The sequence below is a fragment of the Prionailurus bengalensis genome, chromosome E1 (genome assembly GCF_016509475.1).
Source record: "Prionailurus bengalensis isolate Pbe53 chromosome E1, Fcat_Pben_1.1_paternal_pri, whole genome shotgun sequence".
Classification (NCBI taxonomy): Eukaryota; Metazoa; Chordata; class Mammalia; order Carnivora; family Felidae; genus Prionailurus; species Prionailurus bengalensis.
In genome coordinates this window covers 15,097,207-15,116,478 of record NC_057347.1, presented here as the reverse complement: position 1 = coordinate 15,116,478, position 19,272 = coordinate 15,097,207, and the positions used below count along the sequence as shown (strand labels likewise).

The 19,272-nt window shown below is 50.6% G+C and overlaps 1 protein-coding gene across 5 annotated transcripts in view; it reads right to left on the bottom strand.

Moving 5' to 3' along the window:
* Positions 1-19,272, bottom strand: part of SLC43A2 (solute carrier family 43 member 2) — a 38,148-nt gene that overhangs the window by 2,432 nt on the left and 16,444 nt on the right. For 3 of the 5 annotated variants that reach the window (XM_043583485.1, XM_043583482.1, XM_043583486.1), the window contains exons 6-14: positions 10,696-10,788; positions 9,242-9,375; positions 8,956-9,158; positions 8,372-8,518; positions 5,849-5,860; positions 5,123-5,261; positions 3,694-3,823; positions 1,583-1,656; positions 170-293 (exon numbers count right to left, since the gene is read on the bottom strand). In XM_043583485.1, the coding sequence (XP_043439420.1) occupies positions 170-293; positions 1,583-1,656; positions 3,694-3,823; positions 5,123-5,261; positions 5,849-5,860; positions 8,372-8,518; positions 8,956-9,158; positions 9,242-9,375; positions 10,696-10,788 (1,056 nt within the window). The remainder of the gene's footprint in view (positions 1-169; positions 294-1,582; positions 1,657-3,693; positions 3,824-5,122; positions 5,262-5,848; positions 5,861-8,371; positions 8,519-8,955; positions 9,159-9,241; positions 9,376-10,695; positions 10,789-19,272) is intronic. The other 2 variants (XM_043583484.1, XM_043583483.1) reach the window with 2 other exon arrangements.

The following is a 19,272-nucleotide window of genomic DNA, read 5'->3' as shown; positions in this document are numbered from 1 at the left end:
AAAGGATACTCTTCTTCTCCTACACAGCCACCGCTCACAGAGGGACCCTGAGTTCATCCTAACCGAAGTTCCAAACTGCCTCTCCTTGGGGCCCTGGAAGCTCCTGAGCAATGCCTCCCAGCTCTGAGTGGGCAGATGCCCATACCCCACTGCCCCACACCCTTCTTACCCACAGAGGGTCTCCTTGGAGGGGACCCATCATGGCCAGAAACAGGGGCTGCTGCAGGAGAGCGAAGAGTGCACTGACCAGCGACTGCAGTCCTGTGAGGCTGCCAAACTGGGTGGAGGGGTACCTGCCGGAAAGACAGGGGACCTGTCACCACAGGTGCCACTCTCAGGCTTTCCCAATGCTCCTCGGCCTCAACTTGGCCCCAGGTGTGCCTGCCTCGGATTAGTTTCTGCCAAGCAGTCCTGTGACTGTGAATTTCTCTTTCAGACCGGCGTGAGACCCCCGATTCTGGGGAGGACCCCACTCCACCCAGGCGTGCCCCAGGTCCATGGGTGTCTGGACGAGCTGAGTGGAAAGTGGTGCCAGCAGGACTCTGCGGCTTGGCAAACAGGCCCAGGGAGCAGGTTGGAGGCTGGCCCTGGCTCCGCTACGCCCTCATCCAGAGGAGCATTGTGTAATCACGGAAACTCGGCATCACACTCTTGGTGGACTCTCAGACTCTGCCAGGGCAGCAGCAACTTCCTCCTGGCATCGGGTGGAGTGGGGGACGACAGGCAGACCTGGAATGACCCCCGTGGGATGCTGATGGGAGGGGAGAGAAAATCTCAGCGAAATGTCAGGCTTTGTGGCCCCGGAGGTGAAAAGGGGCTCCCAGCGAGGAACAGGCTAGTCTTTGGTCAGAGACACACAGGAGACGGTGTTTGAGTTCCTTTTTTTTTTTTTTTTTTTTTAAAGATTTTATTTTTAATTAATCTCTACACCCAATATGGGGCTCAAACTCAGAACCTCAAGACCAAGAGTCACATCCTCTACTGACTGAGCCAGCCAGGCGCCCCCATGGAGTTCCATTTTTGAGCCAAGCCCCAGCCCAAGGGGGAAAAACAACTGTGGTTCCTTCTGGATGTGTGGCCTCTTGGAAAAGGAGGCAGGTTTCATTTTAGCCAAGGCCCAAAAGGCCAGTGGCAGAACCAGGCCCTTTGAGACTCTGGGTGAGAACAGTCTGACACATTGTGGGCTCAGTTATCCATGTCATTGCCCCTGTGGAAGGCCCTGTAGTTCTGGGCAGCCAGAGCCCTCCCCTGTCCTTCCCGTGAGCAACCAGGGGCAGTCCCGGGGCTCAGCTGAGCGGCCATCCCCGAGGCATAACAAGCTACACGGGAGCACTGACCCTGGCGGGGGAACTGACTTCGTGTTAGATGCCAAGGCTTGTGGGCACCCAACTGTCGGCCCGCTGACCCACCTCCCACCAGGTGTGACCTTCCCTTGACACACCCAACAGAAGCCCCGGTACCCATCCCCTGGCACAAGAAGATGGCAGGCTGGCCCCCTCCAGGACCTCGGTCCTCCCACGAACCTCCCTCAGGTCATTCCCTTACTGTCGGCCCCAGGCCACCCCCGGCAACCAGCACTTACACGGCGGCATACAGGCCCCCGACGGCAGAGTGGATGAATCCTCGCACAATCGTGTGCAGGATGAAGGAGAGGATCTGAGAGAGGGAGAGCAGAGTGTGAGCAGAGAAACGCGAGGGTCCCCACAGTCCTTGGGGTCCTGAGCAATGGCAGCACTGGCAACTGGTGTTGGCTCACACCAGCTCTCCAAGGGCCAATGCCCGAGTTGTCAGGGATTTTGTGAGCCAGCTATGAGACAGTCACTACGAAAAATTAAATTCATAAAGACTTAGAATTAAACAAATTATATAAAAACAGAGGTAACGGATACTCAGAATTCACCATTTCTTAATTATTTTGCTATTATCTGTGCTCTGGGGGTTTCGACGTTTATAGTCTAGTACGGCGGGAGTACCGTACGATGGCGTGTCACTGTGAATCTCTTTTCAACTGCACATTTGGGGATGTCATATCAGTTGAAATCAGCCATGGTGAAAGCATTTACACCAAGGAAATTGGCAAACACCGAGTCAGGGCTCCTCCTGCCTCCACCCAGAGTCAGCAGTTATAGATGTACTGACACAGCACTAAATAGGAGGTCATTAATCATGATTTGATCTCCTGCCTTTGCTGACCTGAGGATGGTGCCCAGAGGTCTCTGTGCCTGGTCACTCAGGTCCTAACGGCTGATAGCTTTCCTTCTCCCTACCCGAAAGTTCAGCTTCTTAAAAAGGCCACAGCTGGCCGGCTTGGCAAGCTCCAAGAAGCATTTGTAGATAATTCCTCAGGAGCAAGAGAGCTGTGTCCATTTTGCCACAGCCGCTGGGACCCTTTATTCGCCCTTTGCACACGGCCCTGCCATCCTGCTTAGCAGCCAGGACCTGTTCCCAGGAATGTGGGCGGCAGAGGGGGCAGGGGCTGCTCTCTGCAGTGTTGCAAGAGGGCTGTGCCCAACTATGCTTGCTCACACATCCTTGTGCAGGTTCCCCCTTTCCACTTCAAGTGTCTTGTTGCCTTTTCATAACTTTTCTTTCAACAAGAACTAAATAAAACAAAAAGCAGAAGACTGTCCCTAGTGAGCACTGCCCCTTCATTAGACAAGGTGGTCAAGGCAAGGATCTATCGACCAGCCTTGTAAGAGGGGACAGCCACCAGGAAGCTGGGAGGGTACCAGGAATACAAAGACACTCTCACTGGGAACTGGAACAAGCCTCCAGTGGTTTACTCTGGTCTCACACAGAATGTCGGCACATGCACATGATAGTACCCATGGGTGGTGCACAGCTGGGTGTTCAATGTACTTCAACACATGGCCACTTGCAAAAAAAAAAAAGAGAGAGAGAGAGAGAGAGACTCTGGCTTTCCTTCTGGACCTGGCCCAAGATACTATCTGGACTTGAGCTAACCCATGTGGAAGCAATGCCATTATTCAGGTCCCTTCAAAGTTCATAAACTTGGGGATTTAAAAAATCGTCATAATAAAAATAAACAAACTTGGAGATTGGCACTAGAACACTTTCATGGACGTAAGGGTAGAGCTGGGCAGGTGACAAAATCTACTTTGCTTGCAATGTCTGCCAAAAGTCAGCTTTCAAAAGCAACAGAAATCTTGTGAAAAGGAATTAAACTTTTGAACCCTCATGCCCAGTGATCATCACAGTCTTTCCCAACTCTCTACAACACAGATACCCCGTAGGCATTCTTGTACCAGAGTAGATGGTCCCATCAATGCCACAGATTAGCCAGACCTCTCTGGACCTCAGGTTTCAACTGTGTGAGCAAAAGCAAAACAAGGAGCCATACAACTACCCCACATAGTTCTGGGGGACGGTATGGTGGTGGTATTCACGGCATGCAAGATGCTCAAAAGGCCATGAAGAAGGATAGGCCTTCATAGAGAAGAGTCTTCTGTGAAAGGCAATCCCAGTTTCATTTAGAGCTCACCCCCTGCATTAAGCACAGAACCTGGCAAGTAAGAAGCCCTTGGTAAATAACAGCGGGCTGGTTGGTTGTTGGTTGCAATAAATGAATGAAAAGTCACCATGGTCTTTGTTGATGGCTTCCATGACACATCACGTCCCTTCTAGTCTCACTGTCCCACATCCCACCCGACCTCTCCTTCTCCCCGTACCCACCTGCAGAGGCAGGTTGGGAATGAGACAGGTCACCCCAAAGCCCACAAGCAGCACATTTGTGAAGGCGAAGGCCCGCATGGCGTTGGTGACTTTCTGGATCTGCCGGTCTCGCTTCTTCTTCTTCTCGCCCCTGTGGAGACAGAGCACACACCGGAGCTGGGAGCTCCCTGAAGGAGGATGGGCTCTCCCAGGAAGTCACAGCTTACAGATGATGCGAGACTCAGAGACCACCCGAACACATCTGAGGGACTGTCAGGGCGAGACCACCCCTAGGGACGCCCCCATTGCGCCCTCTGGACTGAGTGCTGGGTGTGAACCGCAGTGGAGAGGTTGGATGCAAGGTCATTAACACACTGCGCTGCCTCAGTGAAGACTGACGGGGAGGCAAGCAGCAGAGCACACCCAAGTCAGGATGTGGCGAAGCCCCGCTTCACCGCGGACTCCAACTTCACCCAGATCCCGCAGGGAGCTGATGATAAGCCAGATAATAAGTCAAACAAGGGAGGGAGTGGATTTCCCCTTTGGGGGCAGGAAGGGGTGAAGGAGAAACAAATATGCAGTAGATGGAACCAGATGGCTTTAGGACCTGACCTAGATAACGGAGCATTCTCTGTAGCTATTTCCTTGTGAATTCACTATTAGGGATCCCAGTGCCACTGCCCACACAGATAACCCACGGACAACTGTAGGACATGCAACAATGAATGCCAAGTGCTGGAGACCCGGGGAGTCCCAGACCCACCACTTCCTCACTATGTGACCCCAGGCAAGCTACTCAAAGTCCTAACTTCAGTTCCCGCATTTGAAAAATGGGTTCAACACTAGTACGCGCCTCATCCAGGTGCTGGGAGGCTTGACTGAGATACTGTGCATCAAGTGTTTGGCATGGGGCCCAGAGCAATAAACAGTGGCTTATTATATTAAGGTGGAGTCATGAAGACAGCATTTAACTCACCCTCTGATCTTGGAGCCCAACCTTTACGAACGCGGGGCTCCTGTACCTTGTTTCATGCTGACAATTATGAACAGATCTAGCAGTTCTGCGGTTATAGCAGCCTACTACTCCCACCGAGTGGAGTGAGCCTCGTAGGCAAGCAGGACTTTACCACGGTTTACCACTGTGCTATTCCTGAGTGGGTCCTCAGACACCCAGTGTCTGCACACAGACCTTCCTCCGGTTTCTCCCATTCTTCCATCAAGCCCAGTGCTTTTCCAAACTTTCAGGTACCAAAGGATCTCCATAACGAAGTGATACACTCAAATCTGTGCTGAGCTAAGTGAGAGAGTGTCGGAAAGCCCTTACGAATAGCTTTGGGCACGACCCCCTCTTGCCTCTCCCACTGACTTCAAAACCTAGGCCACCCACCCGGTTCCTGCCTAGCAGCTGACTCTGGGGCCAGGAGCTACGGGACAGGCCCTGTCTACGCACTGGTTGGCGTCTTTCTCCTCAGGTTCCTCAGAGGCATCTTCACACTCCTTCAGCCTCCAGTCCATGATGTAGCCAATGACAGGGGCTGTCAGCAGGCAAAGCAGCTGGAGCACACCGAAGATGGAGGTGTAGAGGCCAACTGGGGAGGAAAATGGGCTGCGTCGTGGGGGGCCCCTAGCAGAAGCCTGAGGCAGGGGCTGGGAGAGCCTGAGACCCCACAGGCCCTTCCGGGGTCTTCCACAGACCACCCCCCACCACCCCTCACCGTGGGCCTTGAGGGGAGCCCAGAGACTTTGAACTCCAGAATCAAAGGTGGAGCAAGGGGCAGGCACCCTGTTCTCTTCTCCAAATCATCTGCTTATTTCCAAGAAACAGCTAATGAAATCCAGTATGTCACAACAACATCCCCCAGAAGCTCCAGGAAGCGTCTATGACTCGGGAACCACAAAATTACCAATGCCTGGGATTGAGGCTTTGTGTACGACTAGTCATTAGTTTTCTGCCTCTAGAAATATACCAGGAAGGCACCACTCACAGGGGCTCTGACGTAAGGGCTCCAGTCTTCAAAGAGCCTTAAAATTATGATGCGATTTTTTTTCAGGCAAATAGAAGCTGAGGGTTGACTGCCCCTCCCCCACCCACAGTTCTGGCCAAGAGGGATGTTTCTTGGTCAGAGACTGGCTGGAGGGGATGTTGCAGTGTTCTTCGACAATCCCCCTGGCTTACCGGTAGCCATCACTGCATCAGGAAAGCAAAAGTAAAAAAGCAGAAAGGAGAGAGGTTAGCAGCAGAGATCTCAATGGTTATTATAGGGAGATGGGGCGTGGTAGCAGGCCAGCTCTGGGCCCAGCACACACATGCCATTTCCCACCAAGACCAGACTCTTAGAGCATCCAGGGGACGCCCAGCTTGAGTCAGGCTTCTGGGAGTGCAGGCGGGTGAGGCCCAGCACGGGCATCTGTTGATGGTTTCCGGTCTGCTGTGGCCTCAGTCACATGCAGCCGGAGCCTCGTCACAGGAAGGCTGGTGAATCAGGCCTGCAGTGCTTGCCGAGGACCAGGAGAGGGAAGTGGCGTGGGTGCCGAAGACCCGGCCAACCAGGGCCCCTCATGCACCCTGCCCTGTCATACTCTGTCACACCTCCTACTGCTCTCCAAGGGAAGGAGAGGTCAAAGAATCCGTCCCGACCCCCAGCCAAACACTGACACCATGGGTCTCCCTCCGACAGCCAGAGATGGTCTCTTCTATTCCACCAGCTCCCTGAGCCTGAGCAGCCCCTCTGGGGACAGCCGGGGCTGTGGGGGTCAGGAACAACAGCTCACAGGAGCAGAGTGGGGAAAACCGGTGCCCCGTCAGCTGCAGATTGGATTTCCTGGCCCAACTTCCTCTACTTCTTAAAGCTGACTTTTTGAATGTGGGAAACAGTTGGGAAAAAAAAATCCTCTTGAGCAGCAAAAGATTTCTTAGAGAACTGGAGTGAAAGTCCACGACTCAGCAGCAGGGAGATTTGCCTTCTAAGAGCCAGTGGGCCCTCACTTCACTTCTTGGGCCCTGAGTTTATAACAGAGGGTGTTTAGACACGATAGATCAGCTTTCCCCAAAGTGTGGTCCACAGATTTTAATGAGCGTTATACCATAACAATGTTCCTGTGGTGGAAGTTTGGGGAAAAATCATTGGACAAAACAAAGTTAAATAGGTTATGTTTTCCTATAGGGCTCTCTTAGGGCCTTTACTGTGTCAGCGTCCATTATGAAATTTTGCAAGGGCACATGGTAACTTCGCCACAGGACATCCATTTTCACAGTGGAACCAGTGTTGTCCAGGTCCCTTTGTCATCTTTCCCTTTTGTTAAAGCTGTTTTTTTACTTATTTTTGAGAGAGAGAGTGAGAGAGAGACAGAGGCAGAGTGTGAGCAGGGAAGGGGCAGAGAGGGAGACAACAGAATCCAAAGCAGGCTCCAGGCTCTGAGCTGTCAGCACAGAGCCTGACACGGGGCTCGAACTCATGAACTGTGAGATCATGACCTGAGCCGAAGTCGGACACTCAACCGACTGAGCCACCCAGGCACCCCTCTCTTTTTTTAAGTTTATTTATTTATTTTAAGAGAGAGAGAGGGAGAGCGCAAGAGTGCACATGTACATGGGGCAGGGGAAGAGAGAGACAGGAAGGAGAGAGAGAATTCCAGGCAGGCTGCTCACTGACTCATCCCCTTTAAAAACTGTATTTCAGGGGCACCTGGGTGGCTCAGTCAGTTGAGCGTCCGACTCCTGTTTGTGGCTCAGCTCATAATCCCACGGTCGTGGGATGGAGCCCCTCATCGGGAGATGGGCATGCATCCTCCTTATGATTCTCTCTCTCCCTCTCCCTCTGCCCTTCCCCCACTTGTGCGGACGAGCTCTCAAAAAATTCAAAAAAATAAAAATAAAACACACCAAAAAACCTATATTTGATTCCTTGTAATCCCTAGTGTAACTACCCCTGGGGAAAACCAACTAAACCAACAAACAGTTGCACACCAGTGAGAATGCCAATAAAAAGGATTTACCGACTGTGTTTGTCCAGCTTAGGGATGACTAAAGCTGACTCAGCTCAGGCCCTGAGGAAGTACTGATTTTCTTTGTAGAATCAAAACCTCTAATCAGCTGAAGACCTTCTGTGCTGTTTTAGAAAAGTGGTGTGTGCGTTATCAGCTCTGTTTACCGAACTTGACAAGCCTGGACTGGATCACACGCACAAGGAAGCCGCCGCCCAGCCTTGCCTCCCAGTTCTGGGCGCAGACCCTGAGTACCCAGCGGTGTGGGCCACCCCTGCCCCTTCGCACAGAGCCTCTCCACGGCCGCGCCTGCGGTTTCCCAGGGCAGGGAGACCCTTGGCAACGGGGCTGACTGCCTGTCTTTCAACAAGTTCTCAGGTGGAGTACTCCGTTCCCCACAGTGTTTTCATTCACAAACAGGCTTGCCAATGGCCCCGAGGCAATGAAAAACATACGCCCCACACCCTAAACACATGTAATTATTTTAGTCCCCCTCCCCCGCCTCTAAACCGGGAAATTCTAATGGCAACGGGAGAGAACAGTGGGGGCCGGCTGGGGTGAAATGGCTCTCATCAGCAGTGAATCCTTCGGAGCCTGCCATTTTCCGGACTAGTATCTTCCAGGCGGTGGGCTTAACCTCAGGCGGGTAGGAAGGAGCACGGATCGCGGGGTGCCCTCTTGTGGGGAAGTGCATCGAGGTCGGGGGGCCACCTACCTACATCCTGATCACCGCTGACCAGGAACTTGAGGATATTGTTCATGGCGCCCATGTAGAAGATGAGCCGTAGCTGTGTGATGCACATGGTGACCAGGCTGAGCAGCAGGATGGGGCTGAACACGCTGTGCATGAAGGAGGGGGCCGCTGCGGGGAGAAGACCAGGGGTGCTCAGGAGAACCGACGCCCCTACCCGCCCCGCCCCCGGCCCACAGCCTACCCACCGTCCAGGGGAAGCCTGATTTGCTGACCAGATCACCCTATGCTGGATGCAGGGATGGGCCTGGGGGAGGTTAAATGTGTGGGTGCTGGACTTGGGTCACCCAGGTGTGTGAAGTGAGTTGGAAGAATCCCTTCCCCATTCTGGGCCTCAGTGTGCTCGTCTGTCAGCCCGGGTGCAGGGTGCCGCCTGCCCTCTGGGGATCAAGTGGGAATTAAGTGAGATGGCACCCACGAAGCCCTCAGTTGCTGCTGGCCCCGGTGAAGGGGTTTCCGGGATGGGTTGGCCGAGGTGCGGGTTTGGGTGCAGACGGCTCCGCCGACGTCCTAGGCAGGCCCTGAAGGTGAGGTCATGAGGTGGGTACCTGCGGTGTCTGGCTGGCACTTCACCTCCAGGTCAATGGTGGACAGGCACAGCTTATGGCCCTCCTGCAGTGCCGCTTGCTCCTTGCTGCTCCTCATGGAGCTGCCCACGCTAAGGCGGCGCCCCACCGTGGTCACCTGCTTGTAGAACTGCTTCCCTGTGATCTTGTGGTCAAAGCCCAGCCAGCTGAACTTGATCTTCACCCTGGAGGCCACAGGAGAGTGTCCATTGGTGCTGCCCGGGACCCTGGCCAGGGCGGGGGTGGGGCAGACGGCACATCCACTTACGAGTAGTCCATGTCCTCCGGCCCTGGGAAAGGCTCCAGGGGCCAGTTCAAGAAGCAGTTGAGGAAAACCAATCCGGAGCAGCCGGCCCAGACCACGAGGATGATGATGAAGGAGGCACCAAAGTCGTAGATGACCTGACAGGCACAATGGGGTAGGTGCAGGGCCAGGGGGCAGAGTTAGCAGAGGGAAGCCACGGCAGGTGGCGGGCATCTGTCAGCCCTGCTCTTCCTGTGCTGAGCTGCATAAGGAGGCACGTCGTTAACCCCCTGTGCCTCCAACTTGGACCACATGTCACCTCCCTGGAGAGGCCTTCCCTGACTGCTTCCGTCACTGTCACCTCACAAGTTCACAGTGAACAGCCCTGGCTGAGATTACTGACTTCTTGATTACTTTCCTAGTCCGTTACTAGTCCAGCTCCTTGAGAACGGGAACCTGCTAGCCTTGTTCACGGATGTGCCTTGAAGGGTGCACGTGGCAGGTGCCCCAGACACCCAACGAGCAGATGGATGTCTCACTTTGCTCCTCTCTGAAATGGGCATAACACTGTCCTGTAGCCTCAAGGAGCTGCAGGTGTGATCCCCAGAGTGCTCAGTACAGGGCCTGGCAGGTGGGAAGCCTGCTGAGCAAGCATATTAGTCGTTGTTGTCACTGTTACCATTTATTTCCAGCACAAGAGTCGCCAGCATCCTGGCAGACAGCTGCCCAGCTCCCCAGGGAGGGGACCAGTGGTTAGACAGCAAGAAGAGGTGGAGGAGGAACTTGTAGACTTCTCCACACTCCGGAAGGGTGAGAACGCCTAGGAGGCCACAGCATGGCTGGCTCCACACCCTCCAGGTACCTTGATTCCCCCGAGGCCAGCCCGCGTCTATGACTCCTCCTCCTAATCCATGGCCTCCCCGCCATGTATCGCAGGAAAGGGGTTTCGATTTGGTGCTGAGACCACAGGTGGGACAAGCCCCTTTCGAAGACTTGGCAGGGCAACAGTATTTGGAGCGGGTGCCGGGGCTGACAGACTGTGAGGTGTTTGCTTCCTCCTGACCCTGCGTGACTTCCACGGGTTCAGAATCCTGCCTGGGAGGGAAACAGCTGAACCAACTTAGCCAAGAGCAGCGCTCTGGCTAATGAGGAGTAACAGCCCAACAACAACAGACCTGGGGGTGGGGTGACCTGGGACAAACTCACCCATCCCTCTTCTCTACCCCAGCCCAGAAATGCAAAGGCGGCCTGCGGTAACACCCTGTGTGATATGCTTGAATTTTCCGTCTCCCATGGCTCAGTGGTTTTCTTTTCTTACTCTTGTGGTGGCCAGGTGCATCCTCCCAGGTGTGGGTGGTGGGGAGGGGCAAACCCCAGAACCCACAATTACTTCCCTCTTCAGAGGAGGCTGAAAGAGCCTTGGGAGAGGGCTCTGCTCAGACATTAGGACCAGAGGGTGAGGCTGGTCACACCCTCACCTTGATTCCTGGGAAGGTGACTGCTGAGGAGGCATAGGATCCAATCATCAAGGCAATAAACGTGGACCGAAGGTCACCGAACATGTTGGGTAGCTGAAAGACAAGAAGCAAGGGAGACCTGCTGAGGGAATGGGCAGCGGACTGGTGGGGGAGGCGTGGGGGAAGGAATCAAGGTATCCTCAGGTTCCATTTCTTATCAGCTCTCCTTCCTGTGTCATTGAGGGGGTGGTGTGGGGAGTGGGTAATTACGGCTTTTCATCTGGGACTTAGTTTGATAAGGGGAGGGGAGATTAATGCAGAACTCGGAGACCGGGTCAGACTCTGAGCTGTTAGACTTCCTGGCTGGTGAGTGTCCCTCCTCTTTGCTCATGCCAGGAGCCTCTGCGTCTTTGCAGGGTTTCATTGAGATGCCAGCGAGCAAAGTCGGGAGCCTCAGGCATCCCTCAAAGGGAGCAAGCCTGTTAAAAATAAGAATCTATTTGGGGATGAGAGTGTCACTGTATACATAAAAATATCAGTGTCCCAGAAGGACCAGATGTCAGCAAAAGCTGCTTTTGGTTCTAAGACAGTAGGCTTCTGGAAGGTGCCAATCTGAATTCTACAGTTCCTCAGGGCTGACAGGGGAGCCAGCCTAGTCTGGGATTCCTGCTTCTGGTTTCTAAGTGCAAGGAGAGCCTCTCCATCTCACATTTTACCCCAGTGATGGGCATCGGAGGAGACCGATGGCAAGAAAGACTCATTCTCTTGTCCCAGTGAGGTCGCTCACACACCTCCTATCAGCTCATTCTGGGCCTACCGCCACAACGTCAAAGCTCAGACCCACCCAGCCCGCGATTCTACACAAATCCAGGCACAGTAAATGTGACAACACAGTCACAGAGGCAAACAGACCTAGGGCAAAGTACATCCTCCCAAACAGCCAGTTTGTATCTCCTCTCCCTTGCCTCCAAAGAGACGGAACTGCCATGCTGCGAAGCTCTCCCGTCCCACATCCACAGTGTCCAGAGCATTGAGATCACTCTCTGTGTAGCTATCCAACCTGCTTCACTGAATTCAGGCTGTTCATATGGACCTAATCTATGACCCCCTCTCCCATTTGTCCGGAATCACATTGGGGTTTTCTTAAACACGGAACACTGCTGCCTGGGAGCCAATCCATTGTTGCTGAGTGCAGGCAGTTTGAACTGGCCTTTCCTGCCCCTCATCATTTCTGCCTGTGTTGCCCACAATTAAAAATGAGGAAGGGACATCACCAAAATTAAAAGCTTTTGTGCTTCAAAGGGCACCAGCAAGGGGCTCCTGGGTGGCTCAGCTGGTTGAGCACGCGACTTCGGCTCAGGTCATGATCTCACGGTTTGTGAGTTCGGGCCCTGCGTTGGGCTCTGTGCCGACAGCTCAGAGCCTGGAGCCTGCTTCGGATGCTGTGTCTCCCTCTCTCTCTCCCGTCCCCTGCTTGCACTCTGTGTCTCTCTCTCAAAAATAAATAAACATTAAAAATTTTTTTAAAAAGGCACCACGAAGAAAGGGAAAAGACAACGCACAAAAGAGAGAAAACGTCTGCAAATCATACATCTGATAAGGGACATGTGTCTATACACTATGTATATATAAAAGACTCCTAAAATTCAATAATAAAAAAATAACCTATTTTTTAAATGGGCAAAAGATCTGAACAGACATTTCTCCAAAGAAGATCTACAAATGGCCAATAAGCATATGAAAATCCACTCAGTATTATTAATCTTAGGGAAATGCAGGTTGAAACCACAATGAGATATCGCTTCATGCCCCCTAGGGTGGCTATAATAAAAAATCAAATAATGACAAATGTTGATGATATATATAGGAAATCAGAACCCTGATCCACTGCTAGTGGAAATATCAGATGGTACACAGCCACTTTGGATAAGTCTGGCAGTTCCTCAAACAGTTCAACACAGAGTTACCATATGACTTAGAAACTTCACTCCTAGGTATATACCAAAAGAAATGAAAACAAATGGACTCACAAAATTGTGGCAGCATTCAAAAAAAAAAAAAAAAATTGGGAGGCACTTGAGTGGCTCAGTCAGTTAAGTGTCCGACTTCGGCTCAGGTCATGATCTTGCAGTCCGTGAGTCCGAGCCCCGTGTCGGGCTCTGTGCTGACACAGCTCAGAGCCTGGAGCCTGCTTTGGATTCTGTGTCCCCCTCCCCTCTCCCCCTCCCCCACTCGTGCTCTGTCTCACTCTGTCTTTCAAAAACAAATAAATGTTAAAAAAAAAAATTGTGGCAGCATTCTTCACAATAACAAAGAAGGGCAAACAAGGCCAATGTCCATCAGTAGATGAATGGGTAAACAAAATGTGGTCTATTTATGCAATGGAACGTTATTGAGCCACAAGAAGAAATCAAGTACTGATACCTACTACAACATGGATGAACCCTGAGAATATTATGATAGATGAAAAAAACAAGTTACAAAAGACCACATATCGTATAACTCCATTTATACGAAATGTCTAGAATGGGCAGATCCATAGAGACAAAAAATAGATTAGTGGTTGCCCAGGGCTGGGGTAGAGGAAGCTGGGAGTGCATAGGGAGGAAGTGCCAATGGGTACAGGGTTTCTATTTGGGGTGATATAATTGATTACAGTGATGGCTGCACAACTCTGAATGTACTAAAAACACTCAATTGTATACTTCAGGTGAATTGTATGGTATGTAAATTTGTCTCAACATCACTGTTAAAAAATACATGAGTAAGATACATAAGATGATTTGGGGTCCCAGGATTAAAAAGGAAAATGAATAAATCTATAGTGTATGGCCAATAAGCCATTCTATGGCATAGGGCCAGGGTGGCCATCTAGGCTCCCCTAAGAATTCCAAGCACACAAAGAGCTCTTCTTCCAGCCTTGACATAGAGTGGACCCTCTGTCCACTCAGGCTTCTCAGATAGGATCAAAGGGGGATAGAGAGCATATTGAAATTCCCCCCAGCAGGAAACAGAGGCAATGTGAATGCTCACGTGTGCCCGGGAACACCTAGGTGACTACTAAAGGTGCCTAATCTTACTCTTTGCACACCTGCTTCCCAGGTATGCTGCGGTTCAGAGGACATGCCTCCGTTCCTGAGCTCACATATTCGGGCTGCTCTGTGCTGGCTCACCCAGCAAGGCAACCTTGCAGCGGAGGCATTTCTGGGGTCATATCCGCCCCAGGGAGAATCCAAAGATTTGTTCTGCTTATGTGGAAGGAAGGAACTGTTCCAACCTGGGATGCCACTCCAGCCATGGGAAATAAAGGAAGAAAGGGATCAAAGAGGCCTTGGAACCGAACCAGAAGAGCGCATGGAGGCCAAGCGCCCGGTACAGGAAAGGCTACTTGGTACAAAGTCAAGCCAGAAAAACACTCTTGTTGCCTGTAGTCACCTTGAAGCACAAAAAGGTATCTCCCAACTTTTCAACAGGGCTGGGAATACTCTTAAAAAGGAGACAGCTTGCTAGCTAGCCTTTTTCCTTCTTAAGCTCAAGTTTGCCTTAATCCTAACCTAGGCTAGAGGCCAACAGAACAATGGACTCGGGCTAGCATACAACCCTGGCCTGATCTTCTGGAGTCTTCTCCCCAGAAAAGATTCAGGAAGAACAGGAAGCTGAGAAAGAGGACTGACTTCCCATCTGCCCATGGATGAGGCCCTTGCCCTCATACCTAGACAAGGACAGTGGCTTTTTAGCTGCCCAACTTCTCCCTGCCTAGAACACTCTTAGTGACACCAAGAAAATTTGCCCCAACGTGTTATTTTGGTCAGTAGGGCGATACCTAGGGGGAGTATAGCTTCAGGTCAAACCGTACTACACAGTGTTCTCACCAACACCTATATCCTTTATTTTAAATTAGGGTTATTTTTTTCTGATTACAAAAGTAATGTATGTTCATTGTAAAACATTTGGAACAAAGTATACATAAAGAAAGAATAGAATAAAAATCCCCCTGATATACCCATTAACTATTTTTTATATATTTCCCATTAACCTTTGTCTTATAAATAACTGTAGCTTTTATTTTTTTTTTATTTTTTTATTTTTTTCAACGTTTATTTATTTTTGGGACAGAGAGAGACAGAGCATGAACGGGGGAGGGGCAGAGAGAGAGGGAGACACAGACTCGGAAACAGGCTCCAGGCCCTGAGCCATCAGCCCAGAGCCTGACGCGGGGCTCGAACTCACGGACTGCGAGATCGTGACCTGGCTGAAGTCGGACGCTTAACCGACTGCGCCACCCAGGCGCCCCAATAACTGTAGCTTTTAAACAAAACTGGGATCATATGCTACATGTCATTCTACAATTTTTCCCTTTTACTTGATATAGTATGTTTTCTTACTTTTTAAATTTATTTAAGATTTTTAATTTTATTATTATTATTTTTTTAACTTTTAAGTAATCTCTACACCCAACATGGGGCTCGAACTCACAACTCTTGAGATCAAAAATTGCATGCTCCACTGACTGAGCCAGCCAGGCACCCCTATAAACGCTTTCTAACTTAGTATTCACCTTCAACATAATTTGTAATGACTGTCTGGTATTTCCTTATCTGGATGGTCTATAATTTATGCAACCACTTCTCTGATGTTGGAATTCAAGTCCTTTTTAATTAACATTCTTAAAGATAAGCCTATGTGCACATAGCTATTATTCCCTTAAGGTAAATTCCCAAAAGTAGAATCATTAGGCAAAAGGGAATACACATTCTGAAGTTTTTGTGATATCCTGTGCCAAACTGCCCTCCAGAAAGTTACACCAATTGGTAACTCCCACCAGGAGTACAGTAGAGTGTCTATTTCACTGTATCCACTCTGGCATTTCGTGTTATTTTTAATATTTGCCACTTTACCAACATCCTTGTTTTAAAATCCATTTCTTTGTGTATATGGATGAAGTGAATGAGTAATATTTGCTTCAAAATAGCCTGGATGGTGGGTAGAGACAGGAACAAAGCAAGGCTGGTTGTGAGCTGATAATTGTTGAAGTTCAAGATGGGCACATGGGATCATTATACTATTCTAATACCATGTATATATTTAAATTTTTCCATGACTAAAAAACGAAATTAAAAAATTTACATTTATTGATTACTAATGACTTTCAACACTTTCTATAATTTTTAAAATCAGCCATTTATATTCCTCACTTGTCCTTTTCTCCTATGAGGATGTTAATCTTTTTATATTGATTTCGTATAGGCTCTTTATATATTAAAGACAGTTACGGTTTGCCCATAGAGTGCAGGTATATTTTCCTAGTTTGTCATTTAACTTCTTAGTTACTTTACCTTCTTCTTAGTTCATGGTGTTCTTTTGATCAACAGAAGTATTTAAATAGGTAGTCAAAGTGTGTGTCAGCTTTTAGGGCCTACGTAGCATTTCTGTCAGATGAAATCTCTCTGAAAAGAACATCAAGGGTGACCTTGACCAATGAACCCCAAAGTACAAACATCCTGACAATGTCAATGTGTGGTCACAAAAGAATAGCAAGCACAGGAGAAAAGAGGGTTTCCCTAAGGACGCTAATTATTTTTTAAATGTTAATACTAATTGTGTTTTTCCTTTAAGCCACTTCCTTCCCTTCCTCCTAAAGCTGTCATGCCTGCCAGGAGATTTTCCCCATTTGCCATGCCCAGAAGCAGCTTGATTAGATGATTTTTCTTATTATTAAGTAATAATATATAATAATATGGCCTAATTATATTAGTATAATAGCATATAATAATAAGACAATAGCATTATCATAATAATAGCAACGATTTTTAATACCTACTGTAGGTATTATCTTAAAAACCCTCAAAACAACCTTCCAAGGTAGGTTCCAAGGGTCACTTTTCACACTCCCTTATCGGGTATAAAACTCTAGGATTAGAAAAGTCGAGGGACACCCTCAAACCGGTAAGGGTCAAATTTGGGATTCAAAGCAGGTCAAGCTTCCGTGCATAGCCACTGGACTACTCTGCCTCTTGGAAATCTGAGTTTGGTCCCCAGGGCAATTACCATCACCTCTCAAGCTTCTATTTGCTCCTTATTAAGCACTCTGTCTGCTCTCCCCACTAGAGTTTTCTTTATGTCCCTTCTGATGCTCCTTTTGGACCTACCTGCCCCTTCCTCCTCTTGACCTCCCCATGGTCCAGGGCCACACCTTCAAGTAGACTTGCACTTGCCCTTGGACTTGCTCCTATTTCATCCTCATGTCTGTCTCCTCCCATTCTGGTCTCCTCCTCCCTCCCACCCTCTCCCTCCTTCTGGCTCCAAATGACCTCATCTGCACATAATGGCTACTCAGAAGCCCTGATGACGGAGTGATGGCTGGGCACTGAGCAGAGTGCCTTAGTGTGGGCCTCAAGCGCTAGGTGGAGAGGGAAGAACGGAGCTCTTCTGCCAAGTAGGAAGCTGGAGCCAGGCTACAATGACAGACGACAGGGGAAAACACTCAGCAGGAGTGGTTTCCTGATTCTGGATTCACAATTGCACTCACAGGTGGGGAGCGCAGGCCCCCTCCCCAGGCTCTGGGTGCTTCCCATAGCCACTTCTGCTGTCTCTGCAAGGGCTGGGGCTGGAATAGCTCGCGGGGCAGAACCCACGGCCTAGCTCACTCGGGGATACCAGTGGTGACTCATTCTCAGCCCCGTGGCTGCACTGTAAACAGGCCCTGGCTCTGTGACCTTCCCAGAGGGGAAAACAGCAGCTGCAGGCAGCCCTCCCCTGGAGTTCTGGCCACAGAACATGGCTACTGGACAAGAGGACCCAGAGGCCTAGGCTCCGTGATGGTGAGGACTGGCTAGCGTCCTTGCAGGACCTTAAGATGCCTCTCTACTCAGGGGCCCCAAAGACAGGCCTTGGCTGGCAGGCAGGGACAGAAGGACCACCGTATAGCCCCTGGAACTGACTTTCCAAATCCATGGTCCCCCAAGCCCACCAGCTAAGGGTGCACCCTGGCCCTCAGGGAAAAGACACAAGGCCCCTTCCAGAGGTGGCTGGTGTACACACCCAGAGCCCTGTACAACTTGTATAGGCCGGGATCCAGGTACCAGTCTGGACAAGCAGACTCAGCAAAGCTAGGCTATTTCCTAACCCCAAACAACCGGGCAGCTCCAAGCACACACTGCCAGGAAAAGGTCCTTGTGGTCACCTTTCCGCTTCACTGCTGTAGGGGTGGGGAGGAGGGGTTCCACTCCCGAAACCACCTCATTTGCCTTCCCAGCCAGGGCCAGCCCTGCCGATGCCTCCACTACACCTTCTGTTCACCCCCGAACATGTCACATGGTGAACAAATTCATAAGGCAGAACTCTCGGATGGGTGAATTTTTTCCAGGTCGGTGGCGATCAGCTGGTTAGTGGGCTCTCAAGGCCCGGGATAGAAGCTAAAAGACAGAGCTGGCTCCGGGCACTGAAAGTCCTGCTCACCTGGCACTTTGAGCTCCCAGAGAGCTGGCTGGGGTGCTGTGGGGATTTTCTCCTGGTGGTAGAAATGGGCCAGCTGAGCAGCAACGCCGAATTCCCATCCCCCCACCAGGGGGCACATGCTTCACTGCTGTGCCCGATTCCTTTGCCTCACCTCTCTCTTCTTGGTATTTAAAGAGGGATATTTATTCTCTTCTCCTCAAACTCTAGTCCCAACTCCCATGGGACCATTTCTTCCTCAGATTTAAAGTCAGACTTCAATGAATCAAATAGGAAAAGCCCACAGAGAAATTTTTCATTACGGAGCCTGACAACAGTTTGGAACCACTTTGCTGCAAGGTTTCCAGCTCAGAACCCACTCCCGCCGACAGGGACAGGGGGCAGAGTAATGAAGTGGAAAAGATATGTTCACAATGTTGGTCGCATCTGCTCCCATCTCTAAGCAACCCCGGGCCCTGGATCGCAGGGTGGCAACCCAAAGATGCCACCTCAGCCTCCGGCCGGTATTTACACTCCACCCAATGAAGCGAGTTAAAGGGTTGTACAAACGCTAGACATTGGGCAAACAGACCAAAGTGTTCTGTCCAGATGTCCAGCGGGAAGGCTGGGCTCTGCACCTCGGGGAGTGCTCTGTTCCCATGGAATGACCTCACCCTCCCCTGAGGATGTCACGAGGTTCAGGCCCTCTGCTGTGGGGACCCAGGAAAGTCAGTTCTGGTTGTCGGCAGCCCACGGGCATGGGATTTCAGTCTTGCCCTTTGGAGCCTCTGCTCTGGAAGGAAGGATCACCCAGGAGTACAGGCCTCTCAGGCACTATAGACCATCTCGGCCTGGCCTGTGGGGAAAAGGCATTTTGCCAACTTTGGGGCCTCTTCTCCACCAATGGGGTGACCGCTCACAGCCCCTGGTCATTTTTATTTATACCACAGCCCATACTACACAAAACTTCTTAGAACTCAGAAAGTCCCCAAATTAGCATTTCTATGGCAACACATTCCCCCAAATTCCCAGGTTATCACAGAGTGATTATCCACGGCCCCAAAGAAGTGATAGGAGATTTGATTTAGGAAGTTCCTAAAGGCGACCCTAAAGACTCCTTTGTCCCCCAAATTAGAACATGGGTTGGAGACAAAACAGAAAGTG